At 42.6% G+C, this 17,650-nt stretch overlaps 1 protein-coding gene across 1 annotated transcript in view; it reads left to right on the forward strand.

Annotated features, from left to right (window-relative positions):
• The first annotated feature begins 215 nt into the window (after nucleotides 1–215).
• SGSM3 (small G protein signaling modulator 3) overlaps nucleotides 216–17,650 on the forward strand; it is a 28,291-nt gene continuing 10,856 nt past the window's right edge. Inside the window, exons 1-9 of the mRNA XM_033161409.1 lie at nucleotides 216–317; nucleotides 7,732–7,833; nucleotides 9,439–9,501; nucleotides 10,558–10,643; nucleotides 11,842–11,908; nucleotides 13,010–13,218; nucleotides 13,316–13,423; nucleotides 15,475–15,618; nucleotides 17,409–17,604. Of these exons, the coding sequence (XP_033017300.1) occupies nucleotides 9,495–9,501; nucleotides 10,558–10,643; nucleotides 11,842–11,908; nucleotides 13,010–13,218; nucleotides 13,316–13,423; nucleotides 15,475–15,618; nucleotides 17,409–17,604 (817 nt within the window). The 5' untranslated portion in view covers nucleotides 216–317; nucleotides 7,732–7,833; nucleotides 9,439–9,494. The remainder of the gene's footprint in view (nucleotides 318–7,731; nucleotides 7,834–9,438; nucleotides 9,502–10,557; nucleotides 10,644–11,841; nucleotides 11,909–13,009; nucleotides 13,219–13,315; nucleotides 13,424–15,474; nucleotides 15,619–17,408; nucleotides 17,605–17,650) is intronic.

The following is a 17,650-nucleotide window of genomic DNA, read 5'->3' on the forward strand; positions in this document are numbered from 1 at the left end:
TTTACCCCGCTGACGGGGGGAATCGACGTCAAAGCTTAAACCAAGTAGTCCGTTTTTAAAACAATAAAATCGGCTGCAATCCTAACCACCTCTTCTCGGAGTCGCTTCCGGGCAAGTGGGGCCAGGGTCAGGATTGCAGGCGGCAGCAGCCTTCGTCACCTAGATTCTAGCGACTACAGTTCCCGTAATGCTCTGCGGCGTTCGCGTCATGGTCGTGGTGGAGCTTCGGTTGCTGCGCATGCGTCCTGGGTTCGGTAGGCGCTGACGGGAACTAGATGCGGGGAAGAAGTGGGGAAAGGCTGAAGCCGTGGACGAAGGTGAGCGCTCTTGGGAGTCCGTATGGATGGGCGGGCAAGAGGGACAGGTTGCCTGTGCGGGGAGACAAGAGGGGAGCAGGCAACGGCAGCAAGCGAGGTTGGAGGGGGGGGGGTTCGCGTGGAGAGAGGAGGAGGAAGAAGCAGGCGGGGACCCCCCGAGAACAGGTGTCCTGTTTGCGTGTGTGGACGGACGGAGTGGCTGAGGGTCAGCCCCCCGCCCCCCCCCGTGGCCGACTGAGGGTCGGAGCCTTAAAAGAATGGCCCCCCGCCAAGCCCAGGTGAAGGCAGGTGGAAGAGAGGTGGCCATAAATCAGGCCGGGGGGGGCGCGCTGACGGGTCACATGACGTAGATCTGGTTTGGGGAGACGGTTAGGAATCCCCCGGGCCTTTCGCCTTTCCTCTCTCCCTGCGAAATTAAGGTCTGTTTCTCGGGCTGGCCGTCAGGGAAATGCTGCCACTGTAGTAGGAGAGACACTTGTTTCGGTGAAGCAAAGCTATTATGCCTGATAAGCAGACCATCTGGTCTAAATGGAAGCCGACAGAGAGGGTGGCTGCGTTCATTCTTGAGTTGTATCTGCTTCTTCACCTCCAAAACTCAACAGGCTAAGAAGGGTTGCCACTAAGGTCTGGACTAGTTTATCCTTTATTGATGAGACTCACATGTCTTGTCATGCCTTTGTGATGGCCAACTAAAATTCACAAAGTAGCGAGCAAGCTTTTGCATTCTCCAGAAAAAAGTGTTCTTCAGACTAGCTTTTGCCCAAAGTGGACAAGGAAAATGGTTTGTGTGGCGGGGGGGGGAGAGACATGATTTTAAAAGCCCCCAATTCCGCAGTTTGTAAGATGGAGGGTCAGGAAGTGTTATGCAGGTTTAATTAGATTAGAATGTGTTTTTCAGGTAGTACTTTCTAATCTAATTAAACTCTGAATAATGTTATTAAACTACAATGGATTTTGGATTGCCCCTCCGCAGGTCAACAGAGCGATCCATAGGTAAGGGGGGTGGGGAGACAGTTAAATAGGAGGTGTATGGCCAGCTGTAACTGGTAACCCAATTTTCCTACTATTGACTTCTTATGTTATCAGTGTATTATACATGCTTCTCTTTTGTCCTGCTCCTTTAAATAAGTGTGTGCTAGCTAGTTTGTATTATTGAGAATATTATGTAGAGGAAACTAGAGTGTTATTTTGTACGGGATACCTTTAAACAGAAATGGATTCTTAGCATTTCATAAGGGAAATATCTGCTGTTGTAACAAAGGCATGTGTAACCTAGAATAATTTTATTGTATTCACACATGCCCCACTTGATGGCACTGTCAGGTGTCGCTTGACATAGAACATCCTGTGCAGTGCTTTTCTCCTCCTCTAATTATCTCTCCCCTGTTTCTGAAGCTTTTGTGTCCATCTATTAATACTTTACTCTCCTAACATGTTGATATCCTATCCAATTTTTATAGAAGAATGTGTGTGGAGAAACAAGGTTTCAAAGAATACAACAGTCCATAAAGCAAAATCTTCTATTCCTTTAGCACTATACTGTGCACAGGGCTGTCCCAAATGTGTATGTGGGTCAGTGTGTACTGGTGCTGTGAGGAAGGTTTGGTTTTGTCTGCCCCTCTCCCAACCAAATTCCTGTTTGTACATAACTACTTTGCTTGCCTAGGCTTTCCTCCCTTTTGTGCCCTCCATTCACTGTAATGACACTCTGGGATATCACTAATCCTATTACAAGTATGTAGCTGGAGGTTTAGAACTTGCCAGAATTGTACCCACATTATGAATTCTAATCAGTCTACTGGAAGAAAAAGAATCCAGATCAAGGATATTGAATCTCAGAAGCTATTGCTTCATCTGAGTTTCATTATCTTAAGTTGCACTGATTACCTAAACTAATGCCAGGTGCTGTTGTAGATGGCAGTTTCATTTTATAAAAAGGGCATGCTTCTCCATCTGGAGTGATACCAGTATTTTTTAATATTTCATTGAAAGATTAATTGTTGTGCTTTGATGACTCACAGGGCCACACTGCAGTTTTCTGACTCATTTCCCCCCCAAAGCATTCATGATTAGATTTGTTTGTTGTCTGTTTCCTTGCATGTTCCCTGTTCATTTTTTGTTTCCCTTTCAAGTTTTCTAGTTCTCAATCCTGTCATGTGATCCATTTTCTCCTTTGAAGAACTGGTAGCTGATTGCTTGCAAGTGACCAAATCATGTGATCTTTCAGTTCTAACAGACCAACCCTATGCATCCAGTAATAAGTCCTAGTGAGTTCAGCTGAACTTGCTGTCAAATTAACTGTATCATAACAGCTGTTCTTTATTCTGTGTTACTGAGTTCCAAGTGAATGTAGACTTGCTGTGCTACATGCAGTTAGGCTGCAGTACTAATCCTACTTAAAATTGAGTATGCCCTACTAAATTCAATTGAATTTACTTCTGAGTAGACATGGTTAGGTTTGGGACTAAGCTCATGGAACCCAATAGGATTTATTTTTGAGTAACCATGCATGGAAGTGTTCTGTATTGATGTATTCCTTGCCTTAAGAGCTGCTTACGATAGAATCTAGTGTTGTGCACTCTCACAATGCAACTTGCCCTTCCTCCTTTCTCCACTGCCTCCCCTACACTAAACTGCTTTGGAGGGTTAGGGGATGCTCTTAAGCAGATTTGGAACTCATAGTGGACTGCAGGGGCAAGGGGAGGAAGGGGAGGTGTCTCTTGGCACAAGCAGGGCCATCTTGTCCATAGGGGCTGGTGGCGGGGCGTGCCAGGGCGCCGGGCCCCCCAGGGGCGCCCCCGCGAGCCCGCCGGCATACCGGGCGCCCCCTCCCCAACCCGCCCCCGCACCCACGGGCGGGCGTGCACTTGCGTGCTGGTGGGCAGGCGGGTTGCAAGCCGGCCACCCTCGCCTCCCGGAGCCCCAGCTGGAGCGCTGGAAGGGGGCGCAAAGCCCTGCGCCGCTCCAGCACCACGCCCCTCATCCCCCGCTCACCCACCTGCCCTCCCGAGGGGCGGCCAGCGCAGGAGGGCGGCGGGCGGAGAGGTGGCACGCCGGGGGCGCCGAGGGATTCCCGCGCCACAGTGGCCGATCGTTCTAAGACGGCCCTGGGCACAAGCGAAGTTTGTTCTACTTGTACATGCACAGCATTGGGCTCAACTCTGTGCCTTGGATAAGGGTTAATTTCAGGGGTTCCTAGAATGATAATAAACAAAGGGTTTTTTTTAAATAAAAGTCCTTAAGTAAGAAAGCTAGAAAGTGAAAATGCATTGGAGTTAGAGCGACATACTGAGGCCTAATATTAACACAAACTTCTGAGTTTATGTGAGAAAGTGGTGTATTTTTGATATTTCCTACTCCCTAAGAAATAAGGGTAGTTGATTTTCAGCAATTGCTTTAGTTTCTTTTGATTACAGAATTACAACTTTCTGTTTAATTATCCCATGTTTTGCTTTGCAACAGTTGTTGTAGTGATGTGTGAGGCAATATATTATTGTCTAGGTAACAAGGCAAAAAGTAATGTAATGTTTGGTACTGAACATCTGTGAGTCATTGAAGGTGCCCAAAGTCTCTTTGCAGGAGTTAGGGATGAATTACCTTATGTTTAACTTTCAGCATTTTTCACTTGGGGACATGTTACATGTGGGATTCTGTAGAGTTAAATATGAAAACATATTCAGCAATCCACTTTGGTTGTGTCCCTTTAAAACTTCAAACAAAATCCCTTATGTACTGTAACTAGCATATTGCTTTAATAAACCCTCAGGAAAAACTATTCATTTAACAAATCAAACTCACAACAGGTGTTCTCCTGATCCTACCCTTGCCTCTCTTATCTGTTACTGCCCTGTTGCAGATGTGTATGCTTTACCTAGAATTGGCATTAATTCTTCAAGTTAATATTTGATTTCTGAATGGGGAGGAGCTCTTCTTAGCTGCCTCTAAACAATAGAGAAGTAGACATTCATGACAGATGGGATAAGAATAGGTATAAGGAGTGGTGTTAACACTTCCTTTAGTTGACATAACCTTCCCTTTTTCACCATGCTACGTAGCTTGAGTTTTTAGAAATTCCACGTGTCATGTTGAACAACTTTAATTGTTTGCATGGGCCTAGCTCACTCTAGGAAACACCTAAAGACTGAGGACTATTAAAATGTTAATCTATAGTGAATCAGTTGTTTCCCTCTCATGACTATATTTTAATACCCTTTAAAGATGTATATGAGGTATTTTTAAGAAAATTAATATTTCATATTTTTTAACTTACTATCCTTAAATCATCTTCTAATAAACTAACTGGAAAATTACATAAAATGGCTACAAAATCTAAACAACCACCAGCTTTATAATATCAATAGTTTTTGCTTTCACAAACATTGTTCATGTTCTGGTACCCCTGCATCAGGCAAATCAGTTGCGACTTTATTTCTGTATTTATTGCTCTATTACTAATGTGTTCTATATGTTTGTCTTGGCCATTCTTTCACTAACATTTTTTGGTCACATTTACAAATGTTTGCAAGAATTTTGGATTCTGCTAATAAATTGTCAAGCGTTGCTCTTTAAAAAAAACAATAATCTTCAATTCTTCAGCAAAATAACCTCTATAGTAAACTCCAAAATGTATCTTATACATTCCTTGATAACTCCTGGAAGATATTTCCAATATATTGTATTAGTTTGTCACCAAATTTATAAGAATTCTGCATTGCTAGTATGCAATGCTAATTTTGTTGCCTTCTAAAATCTCCCCTCCCGCATTCTGAAAGTGTAGCAAGGATGAAAGAACTTAATAATTGGTACTCTTTGCTTAAAATGTGTCTCAAAGTTCTCTTGATTGGAAGGTACTCATCACATGACATAGCCTTGTCGGCAGTGTCTGTAGGCAGAGTACTTGCTGGAGCTCTTGTAATGCCACTTGTTATTTTTTGTTTAATAAACAAAGTTGGTTTACCTTGGGTTTACCTCTTTATTAAATAATGTTTATAGCAGTAGTGCAGACTATGCTGCCAAACTATTTCAGATAATTATGAGTTACCCTGGGCTCTTGTTCACCTGAATAACTGTCATTGCAGAAGTGCATTTAGGTACCGGTATGTGATGGCACTTAAATAAGTAGGAACACCTTGGGTAATAAATAACCAACTAAGTCATATTTAGGTAGACCTAAACTGGGTGATTATCACTAACATTGGATATCACCTGTTGACAATAACATCCAGCCACGTGAAGGATTTTTAAGGGAGTGACCTGATATTTATCTTTGTAGAGAGTTGAGATACCATGTTGTTCCCTTGTTTTTTCAGCTCTGAAAAGCAGCACTAAATATTTAATAGACTTATGAAAACCATCAAGTTTTTTTTTACAGGTAGAAGTTTAATAGAACAGCTCTGCTTGAGAAAGGAGTTCAGTTTAGTATAAGACTGACACCTTTGTTCTATAAACCCTAGATCTCTGGCTTGGTTCCCATAACTTAGTCTCCTCCTTCCTTTTATCCCAATTTATGGCCCCTTTCTGGTCACCAGGTGTGATTCATCCACCCTCTTTTGCAACTTTGCTTTAGCAGTGCTGTGTTTGCCTGCATCTCTTCCTCTTTGTCAGGTCTTGAAAGCAGTTGCTAAGGAATGCTCCATAGCAACCAAAGGCAGGAAAAACCTGCCCACCTAGTTCAGTTTATTTAATATTCAGCTATTTATGAATATGTTTAGTGAGCTGTGAGGGGGTGGGCAGGAACAGGTAGGAGGAGTGGGCTGGAGATCAGGCAGCACATTAGACATGGCTGCCTGTTATTTGAGAGGAGAAAGAAATTCTCACATAACTGCCTTTATTACCTTAGTCTGAAAAGGACCTTGGCAATATGACTTTCTCCAATACATAATGTCTTTCACATTCCATGTTGGAGTACTCTGATGGAGTACTCTTGTCTGTAACAATGAATTTGTTAGTCTGCAATCCTAACCCCACAAACCTGAGAGTAAGCCTCATTGAATTCTGTAAGACTTACTTCTGAGTAGACATCTGAGTAGTGTATCCAATCCGTATAAGCACATAACAAATCACCGTAGTGCAATTGCTAATAGCAGCAGCAATCAGGTCCTTCCCTCTTCAGGCACCTGCCAAAAAAGGTGCATCTGAACTATCTGCCAAAGATGGGGCCAAATGCACCTTGATAGGGAGGGAGCACAGCATAAAAGGAGCTGCCACTTCAAATGCCTTTTTCCACATACCTCATCCTGAGAAGAGACCACCAAGAGGGCTCATCTGCTGATCCTGAAACATGGGCAAGCTGTTATTGAAGAAGGCATTCTTGCAGATATCTGTGTCCCAAGCTCTTTAGAGTTTGCCTAGTGCCCTCATTACATATCTTTAGGTGCCAGGCAAAAGCGTTTCTCTATAACCAGGCAGTTGGCTGATTCCACGGCCTTTTAAATGTGTGTGTGGGATAGGGATTATGGATTTTTTTGTTTTGTTTTATTATGTATTTTGCGCTCTCGTTTTGTACATCTATGCTATGATGTTCAGATGAAAGGCAGTATACAAATTTTAGTAATAATGATAGTAATAGATTAGGAGTGAAAAAGTGTCTCTGTATATGAATTAGGACTGAACCAAAAATTTCCATCCAACATTGGTTTAATTTTATGCAGGTTTTTAAAAAACTTTTTTAAATGATGTTTCTGACAGTCACCTCAAAACTTTAGATAGTTTTCTTCCATGTTCTAGATACTGCTCAGGAACCATGCAGGCAGCCCCAAAATGCAGCAGAGCCAGGGATTAGTAGAATGCTGCAAAATTGATTTATGAACATGAGTCTAGGCAGCCTTGGACTACCATATTATTTGGTATCATTATTGAACATATATGGTGCTCTAGAATTTTTTTCTTATACAGTGGTACCTCGGGTTAAGAACTTAATTTGTTCTGGAGGTCGATTCTTAGCCTGAAACTGTTCTTAACATGAGGTACCAACCGCTGCGCCGCCAGAGCACAATTTCTGTTCTTATCCTGAAGCAAAATTCTTAACCTGAAGCGTTATTTCTGGGTTAGCGGAGTCTGTAACCTGAAGCGTCTGTAACCTGAGGTACCACTGTACTTGCCTTGGAAATAGTTCCTTGAGATTTCCTGATCTGAAAAATGGGAATCAAGCCCAAGAGTAACTAGGCCACCATACAAATCTTAGTGACCAATGTAACAACATTTTGATATTGTATTCAAGTTGTGAGGAAATGCAACTTCTCAAGAAAGTGCTTTTCACTTCTTGCTGCTACTCTGAGTGAAAGTGACAGGTGAGAAAACTGTATCGAGAAAGTGTGTTCAAGTATTGAGAAACTTGAACAGGTTTTCAAATTTAGAAACAAAAGAATTGTTACTGCTCATCTTTGTGAAGGTCTGTTTGACTTGTTTCTTGCAGTAGCCTCCAACGTGGAGATTCTAAACCATTTCAGTCCCAGCAATGCCTGCTTTTGCTTGGGAAAAGCAACAAGCAGTGAACCTCTGAGGCCTACTGTGTCAGGTTTGTATTTATATTTGATAGTAAACACCAGTAATGGGGAACTGGTGGCCCTCCAGGTGTTGTAGGACTGCACCTCCCATAATTCCTAGCTATTGGTTGCGACTGTTGGGCACTGAAGTCCAGCAGTGTATGGAGGGCCACAGGTTTCCACCCCTGACATATACCAACTACTAGCTGTCAAGGGAAACCTGGGTAGGGAACACCATGTATTATTTTTACAGAGACAGTCAATGGTGTTAACATTTCTCTGGAAAGGTTGGAGCTGAAAATCTGAAGGCAGCTCTGTATCAGGAAAATTTTAATGTCTAATGTTTTACATTTTTTTATGTGCTGTAAACCGCCTAGAATGGCTGGGGAGACCCAGCCAGATGGGCGGGGTATAAATAATAAAATTGTTATTGTTATTGCTATTGTTATTGAGAAATGGACATACAGTGTCATGGTGACTCCCTTAGCTAGACTTGTGTAGCTGAATCGTTAACTTAAATGCTACCATATCCTGCTTGTCAATACTTCCATCTTCATGCTTTAATTATAGGAAGGTATAATCACTCTGTTATTTTTAGTTTAAAGCTTAACATTTAGACCTGCCTCATAATGCTGGAAAACTAAACCAGTGGCAGTTTAAGTGCTAGGACAAACATAATGCAAGATCAGACATAATTTGTGCTAGGAAAATCATATACATGCAGGCCCTGCTATCTGTACACTTGCTATCTTAAAATTCACTTCTCTGCATGTAAAGAATTATGTTCAAACTTCATTATATGCACTGCAGATTCAGATATCCAAACATTTGGCTTCCTTATTTCCTTGTTTGTGCTTTGCTGTCCGGAGGCAGCCGTTTTCAGACAGAAACCATTGACAGAGGGAGCAGGAGAGATTGGATAAATTAGTTTTTTTATTTGTCTCTCTCTTGCTGATGGACCGCAGCCATGGAGAGATGGGGGAAGGAGATCAGACACATCCTGCATTAGAAATACAGCCATACCTCATGTTGCGAACGCTGCAGGTTACGTTTTTTAGATTGCGCTCACGCCGAACCTGGAAGTACCGTAACGGGTTACTTCCGGGTTTTGGCGCTCGCACATGTGCAGAAGCGCTGAATGGCAACCCGCCCATGTGCAGAAGTGGCGTTGCGAACGTGCCTCCCGCATGGATCACTTTCGCAACCTGAGCATCCACTGTATTTCCATATGAAATAATGTAAATCGTGGACTTGTTATGCGAACTCTCACCTAACAAACGGTTTTCAGGGAACACATTGCCTTTGATAAGTGGGGCCTGCATGTATATACAGGTATTACACTAACCAAGATGCGGACATGCCCAGGGTTATTCTGTAAAGATAGCTGAGCAGACATTTAAAGTTCAATATTCTATCTCCTACACTTGAATGGCTTCCTTTATGTGTTGACTCCTGACATAGAGTTACTCTTGGAACATAGAAATAAGTTTATTTGGTAGGGATTGATTTAACTAGTGTTGCCTCTGATTAGAGAGCAGCTAACTGTGAATCAACTTTATTTGTTATGCATAGTTTGTTGGTTCCAAGATTAATTGCTTTATTCTTTCTGTATTATGCCTGCATCTATGTTGTAACAGGGCAGTGACCTTCTGAAGAGTAAAATAGCGACCATTGCCCACATTCCACTGTCACTATGTCAGGTAAGCCCTTAATTAATTATTAGTAATTTTGATACTTTATCAAAAACCTTCCAATTTTAAGAAAAGACCAAGCCAACCATACCAGTGTTGTTAACTTTATTCCAGTTATCTACATGTGTCATGCAGTGTTTTGAAACTTCAGAGTCAGGCTGCTCATCAGATTGGACACATAGAATCACAGGCATCTTTTCACTTACATTCCTCTAGCTCTCAGACAGAAACCTCAGTTCATACCTACCATATTTACAAGAACAGAATATGTAAATAACTGGCTTGATCCAGATTTTTGAGTGGAAGGCCATTTGTTCCCACCTTTTCCTCCCAATTGCAGTCCCTTTTGCCCCCCAAAGCTGCTCAGGAGGGATGGAGTATGGGAGATTGCAGTAGATGGGGGAATGCACAATGAGGAAGAAGCTTTAATGTGTCAGTGGTTGGATTCTTGCAGTTTCTCCCCTCCCCCTGCGTTCTGTACTCCCTCCTGTGCCATTCTGAAGGTATCCCTAACCCTCACAAGCAGCTTTTTGGAATGGGTCAGAAAAGAAGGGAGAACAAAGGCCCTATAGCATGAGTAGCTTTTCTGCTTGCAGAAAGTCTGGGTCTGAGTAAAGATCTCCAGCAAGGCCATGACTGGTTTTCAATGCCCCTAACTATTGCATTAGGAATACTTTCCTGGTTACCAGTAAAAGAAGGCAATAAGAAACTGTGCTGAAATAAGTGTATTAGAAATTAGCATTTCAAAGGTTTGAGAAGAATGGGGGTTCACAAGGTATATTCAGTGGAATTTTCCATCTGTTCCCCCACCCCTTCTAGAACAATAGTTATTCCCATGCTTGTGAAAAATAAATTTAAACCTACATACAATATCTGAGTTACTGTACTTGGACCATCCTGCATAAATCAGTTGCTTTTCTATGTGTCCTCAGTTTCCTTAGGGTTATTTCTAGACTCCTAATAGCAGTCTCATGAAGTGTTTTAGGACTGGCTCATCACAGAAGTGTGGCTTTTCTGTCCCTTGTGTTCCATGATTATGTGTGCTTGTATTGTTTTTACACATAGGAAGCTGTACCCCTACTGCTGGTGGGCCCTTCTCTGCATTAACGCCCAGCATATGGCCTCAAGAGATCTTGGCAAAATATGCCCAGGTACTATATGACAAAGTGAAATAATAAATATTGTACCTAATTTCTCTTCAGTTGTTGAATAGCAAACAGTATTGTACAGTATTATGAATGTTTGCATGTGTCTTCAAGTACTATTCTAGGCATTTGTAGCATTTAATTGCACAAAAGGATCTATCAGTTCCTCCAACAGGTAAATTGGCACTGCTGGCAAAATCTGATAGAGAGCCTGACTCTAATAGTTGATAACTTAAACACAAATTATGTCTGATCTTTCATTATATCTTACATTTGGGTAAAGAAGCCACAGTATAAAATACTGCTGCCCATTGTTAAGTCTGATGGCTGTGTACACCCTTTTAAAAATACTGGGTAGCAGAAGCTACCCTCTTGAGACCTTGCCAAAGTTTTCACACATGAATACCCTATACATTTTATTAGAAGTGCATGTGCCTGGCACAACATATAAAAAGAGCAGTCAGCTGTGAAGCATAGAATCCATTGGGATAAAGGCTGCCAGTAAGGAACTCTTGCACTGATAAAATAAATAAGAAGCCAGCTGAGCAGCTGCTTGCATTATAGGCACAGTTATATGTACAACTGCTTGGTGATGCTCAAAACTCGCATTCAAAGACAAGAGGGTTAGGAATGCACAGAGAGGATCTGACAAATGTCTTCTGGGACCATCTGGATTAACAGCAATACCCAGGTTGAATCAGGAATTCTGTGGTAGATCTTTACTTCTACAAGAAATTGGGACAGCTTTGGTACTAATCCTAGCAGTTTAGACTTTGGGCCAATATTGTGCTAAAGTCAGTTAAACAGTACAGAATTCAAAGTATTAATTGCATCTAGACTAGAAGAGTAGTTGTGACAAGCATTGCACACACACGGAAAAGCATAAAAGGGAGCAGTGTTTCCTGTGCATGCAATGTATGTACACATAGAATTATATGTAGACTGAGGTAATGAGTTTGTAGGATTTTGATGCCTTTTAAATGGGGTTAAGGTTGGGAGAAGCAAGGCAAAAAAACTCCAATAGAAATATCTTCCCAACATGTTCTTCCTGGATTTACTGTAGAAGTTATTTATATATGCTATAAGACGATAGCACAAATGCATAGAGTGCTCCCATTTTTATTTTGGATGCCTGCAGTTTGTAAAAGTGTTGTACCACCTAGTGGCAAACAATGGAAAGCAATTCTTTTCTTCTGTTTTCCAGAAAGAAGAATCTGTTGAGCAGCCAGAGTTCCGGTATGATGAATTTGGTTTCCGAGTCGACAAAGAAGGCAAGGCCTTTATTTCTGTGGTGTAACTTGTGACAAGATCTTCCTGGGGCTCTGCTTCAGAAGTCACTTATTCCCAGCAGTGCCTTTCCAACTCTTGATTCTGGTTGTGCTTTGAAAGCAGTTGACCTCTAAAGAAATTAACTTCAGGCTTTACTAACATGATAACATTCTTGGTAACGTGTAATTTAGGAACAGTGCTCATGTATGTAAACAGCAGCTTTTCCTTCTTGTAAAGATGTGGAGGTGACAACCAGGATAGGATCAGGCTGTTGCTTGCATGTATTTTAAAGCTGTAATCCATCTACATGTGTGTCTGGACTCAAGTTCTTGAAACTAGCAGAGTCTGAAACCCTGGATAGCTGCTGCCAGTCCATGTCAGCAGTACTAAGCTAGATGGACCAATGGTGTTTCAATGTCCGGTAACATTCCTGATTACTGTGAGAACCAGGGAACCAGGCAGTGGGCATTCTCGGTAGTGGCACCCGCCCTGTGGAACATCCTCCCATAAGATGTCAAGGAAATAAACAACTATCTGACTTTTAGAAGACATGTGAAGGTAGCCCTGTTTAGGGAAGTTTTTAATGTTTGAAGTGTTATTCTGTTTTTAGTGTTCTGCTGGGAGCCGCCCAGAGTGGCTGGGGAAACCCAGCCAGATGGGCAGGGTATAAATAATAAAACTATTATTATTATTTGTGTACATTGTTTTCAGAAGATTTAGTGGTACAGAAATCTATATGCAAATAATAAATAAATATTAGGACAGCTAGCCACTTTAGGCATTTCATATGAGCCAGAATACAAATGTTCAAATTGAAAAGTAAACACCTTCATTTTCCTGTTTGAATATCAACTGGCTGGTGCCCATATACCTCATAAGGGACTGTCATGAGTGGATTTTTCAACATCACCAATGGTGGTGGTCTGTGCATGCTTTGGGATCAGAATTGGGACTTAGTTATGCACTTGCCCAAGCATGCCCAACTGAATTCTTGACTCTCTAGATTGTAAAGTCCAGCTTTTCAAGGAATTAATATTTTTCAGATGTAGAAGGCTACTTGCTACTTTCTTCCCCACACCTAAAGCTGGTGTTCTTTGCTACAGATGGCGCGGAGCCAAACTCTAGCAAGCTTTTGGGGATCCCACTGGTTGAAGAGCCACAGCACAGGCTGAAATGGCAGGCCCACTTGGAATTCACACACAACCATGACGTGGGGGACCTCACCTGGGACAAGATAGAAGTCACACTTCCACGTTCCGATAAGCTGCGATCGTTGGTGTTGGCTGGCATTCCTCATAGCATGAGGCCACAGGTGAGGCAGTCCTAGTTAATCATGAAGGGGAAGAGAGCTTGCTGGTGAGGTTTCCTGTCTTAATCATAAAACCCTTTCCTTCCTTCATTTCACCCAGCTGTGGATGAGACTGTCAGGTGCTCTGCAGAAGAAGCGAAATTCAGAAATGTCATATCGGGAAATTGTGAAAAACAGCTCAAATGATGAAACCATTGCTGCCAAACAGGTGGGTACTTTGCCATGGGTTTGTTCTTGGGGCTCAAGACAGGGCATTCTATCAGGTGGGTGAAATAAAGGGAAAGTTAAGAGCAGCGACTGAGAGAAGGAGGGGGTTACCCACTCAGTTTCTTGGAGTTGGTAGTTCCCTCCTAGTGCTGAAAAGGAGCTTAGAAGGATTGGCTCACAGCGTTCCTCCTGATATTGGCCAAGAAAGGATTTACTACCACACATCACCTCTGTGGATTTAAAGTTTTTGTAGAACAAAGAGGGTGTGTGCACTTGCCGCCATCATGCTAAAAGGAAAAGAAAAAAATCTTCAATCATTGGAAGGTAGGAAGTTTTGAGGTCTAGGTACAGAACATTGTAAGCATCTCTCTCAGCCAGCACAAGTCTTCTTGCCGCTCAGCAGCAGCTAATTACCCTTTTGTTGTTGTTGTTGTTGTTGTTGTTCAGTCGTGTCCGACTCTTCGTGACCCCATGGACCAGAGCATGCCAGGCACCCCATAACTTTTATATGCCTGTTGTCTTTGTCCATGGAGTTTTCTTGGCAAGGATACTGGTGTGGCTTGCCAGTTCCTTCTCCAGGTGGATCACATTTAGTCTAAACTCTCTGCTATGACCTGTCCATCTTGGGTGGCCCTGCATGGCATAGCTCATAGCTTCCCTGAGTTATTCAAGCCCCTTCGCCACGACAAGGCAGTGATCCATGAAGGAGAATTACCCTTTAGGTGTAGAGTTTACATAAAATATCATTCTGTTGATGCACTAAAATGTATTCATGAGGCGCTTTGCTCAGACTCTTGCTCTGGGATATAAACACTGAACAAAATGTGAAGAACTAGTCCGGAGATCTCTATACAAGGTTGTGTGTCTTAAGCTCCAAACAGCACCACTGAGTCCTAACTTTTAATTCTCAGACTCTTAAGGCAGATCCACACCATACATTTAAAGTACATCCAACACGCATTTAATGCACATGACTTTCCCCCAAAGAATCCTGGGAAGTGTAGTTTTCCCCTCATAGAGGCACAATTTCCAGCATCCTTAACAAACTATAGTTCCCATGAATATTTGGGTAAAGCCATGTGTTTTAAATGTGCATTAGATGTGCTTTAAATATATGAGGTACGTCTGCCCTTAGATTAATGAGTGATTCTCAGCCCATTAAGGGCAAACACCAACAACCTAATGACGGGCACAGGACTTTGTAAAACTAGTAGGAAAGATGAGGCAACTTTATAAATAAAGCAAAATAGGAGATGCCATTTATAGCACTGTGAGTGCCTCCTTCAGATCTCATCATACCTTTTGCAAGGTACATATAGGCCACTAAAGTTGAGCCTTCCTCCCCCCCCCCCCATTGTAACTAATTCTGTCACCAGTCGTTGGAAGGTAAATATTTTTTTGCTTCAAGTAGGCAGGAAGAAAAAGAATCACGGAGTAGAGGCATCCAAAACAGCCTTTGGAACTGGGCAAGGCTTCTGAAGCAAAACTACCCTTAAAGCAGACTTTGGTAGCCTGGTACCGTCCAGATGTTTTGGACTGCAACTCCAATCATCTCTGGCCATTCTGTTGGGAGCCAAAGTCCAACATCATCAGGAGAGCACCAGGTTGAGGAAGCCTGCTAATAGGCCCTCTCACAATGGCACCATTGATACTGTCTGTGGCAGTCAGGGTCTCATCCAGGCTGCTTGGTGGGGGGGGACGGACGGACGGACGGACGGACGGACTGCTAGAATGTGCATTGGCACATAAAACCCAGTACTATTTGGTACGTTTTTATCTTGAGTGTGCAGTAAGAGATGTGCTGCTTACTCACTTTGAGCAGTTCACCTCAGGTTGCAGATGAGGCATTATACAGAATGGATGGAAGTTTGCATGCTCTTTGTGAGGCTCCCATTCTGAGGTTAAATGGCAGCCTCAGACTACGGGCCTACTTTGTGGGGGTGCAAAAAATGTAAGGACAGCCCAGGGGACTAGAGAAAGAAAAAAGAAGATGGGAAGGATAATTGCTAACTGAGTCTAGAATGCTAATCTGTGATACTTGATTTCTGTTAGATTGAGAAAGATTTGCTCCGCACCATGCCCAGCAATGCCTGCTTTTCCAACATGAATAGTATTGGAGTGCCGCGACTACGCAGAATTCTCCGGGGACTGGCATGGCTGTATCCAGAAATAGGCTATTGTCAAGGCACTGGCATGGTAAATAAACCACTCCTATTGTGGTTATATGTGAGTTCTTATTGTTTCCCTTGGGAATCTGCTCACAGCAGGTGAGAGGAATTCACAGGTACCTGTACAAGCAGCAACATCCTTTTTTCATCCAGTAGAAATAATAAAATAAGTTTACTGCAGAGGTGATGGGACCACTAAACATAATATATTACTCCAGCCAGGAGTAGGATGACCATGGTGAGTTTTTGCTAACACACAGCTGTAAGCCATAAAGTAGCCTGTTTCAGGTATAGCCACTGTAACTTGGAGAACCTCCACATCCTCAGAAACAGGCACCAAGAATTGGAAGTAGGGAAGTGGAGATTCCTACAGTCATCTGTGCAGTTAGATGTCCTATATGTTTAAGTGCGGGGAATGAAGAATTTGTTATACCACATAGGTGCCATTTTCAGTAACATCCCTTTCGCCCATGTAATATTCACTGCAGCTCACGGTCTCTGTGATGGGGAGAAATGAAGGCCGTTTGAGTGGCAGTGCTCACCAAAGATTCTGGAGCTACCTCTGTTTGACTAGCAAAGTTATTAGCACCATAGGTTAGAATCAAAGTTACTTTATGAACTTATGCTACATTGCTCCCTATTCATAACTCTATTTAGAATTTATTTAAATGATATGTAAGCCAGCCTGCAGCACAAGCTCCCAACTTGGCTCACATTGAGAGAGTGGCCCACAGTTATGCAATGGAAAACCAGCAGATAAGTCAGTCTACAGATATTAACCCTTTAGGAACTGCAAGTAAGGGTGAACTGGAGGCGATATCACTCTGTACACCTAAGGACATCCATTCCAACAAGCTAGAAATATCAAAAGGAGCAGACTGCTCTACAGAATTACCAGGCCCAAGGGTAATTTCATTCTGGGGATGCATTATTGCCCACCTGACAAAAATGCTCTGGTTGTTTATGAGATGGAGAATGAAATCAGAAGCTGCATCCAATGAGGAAATGTAGTTACGAGTGACTTCAGTTATCCTCACGTAGATTGAATCAGTGTGTGTTCACGTAACAACAAAAAAGTACAATTTCTAGATAGGCTAACTGACTATGCCCTAGAGCTGTCGGTCATGGAGATGACCCTGCACTTAATTTTCAGTAGTATTCAGGGCCTGTTGTGACATACAAGTGTCGTTAAACTGCACTATAAAATTCAGCATATATATTCGGATGGATAATCGCCAAAAAAGTTTAGCACAGTCATGTTTGATTTTGTAGAGGAAACTTAGGGGCGGGGGAAATAAGACTTCCTTCAGAAAATGGAAGTTTCGTATAAAAGAGAACAAAATAAGCACAAATTTGGAAAAAGAAATTATAAGGGTAGCATTCCCTTCTGGTCAACCTTCCAGGGGTGAAATGCCATAGTGGACAACCAACTGTGCAGAGCAACAAATGTGCACTGTGCTTTTGTGTGGTGAGCTACTTCCTAGACACACCTCTCTCTACCTAGGCAGGCAAGTATCATAGTTCAAGGACAAATTCCAACCAAGCAAAGGGACTTGAGGAGGATGTAAAGCAGGGCTGGTGGGGATGTGGTCTGGGGACTGGAGGGCCACAGTTGGCCCTGAGCCCAGGGATCCCTCTCCCTCTTATAGAAGAACTTTGGCAATTAAGCAGTATATTAATAGCTCAAATAAGTTTTCCTGGAGTCACAGAGGTTTCCATTATCCTTTTACTGAAACTATGAGGCTGCTTTGCATGAAAACATTAGAGTATTGCTCATTTGGCTTTGCAGCTTATCGCCATGTTTTTCTCTCCTGCTAGGTAGTCGCTTCCTTGCTTCTTTTCTTGGAAGAGGAAGATGCCTTCTGGATGATGTGTGCTATCATTGAGGACCTGGTGCCAGCCTCCTACTTCAACACTACTCTGATGGGCGTCCAGACTGACCAGCGCGTCTTGCGCCATCTCATTGTGCAGTACTTGCCACAGTTGGACAAACTTCTCCAGGAGCATGACATTGGTGAGTGCCTCCCTTGGGCAGCTGAAGGTTTTGAGCTTCAGGGGCC

The sequence above is a fragment of the Lacerta agilis genome, chromosome 10 (genome assembly GCF_009819535.1).
Source record: "Lacerta agilis isolate rLacAgi1 chromosome 10, rLacAgi1.pri, whole genome shotgun sequence".
NCBI lineage: Eukaryota > Metazoa > Chordata > Lepidosauria > Squamata > Lacertidae > Lacerta > Lacerta agilis.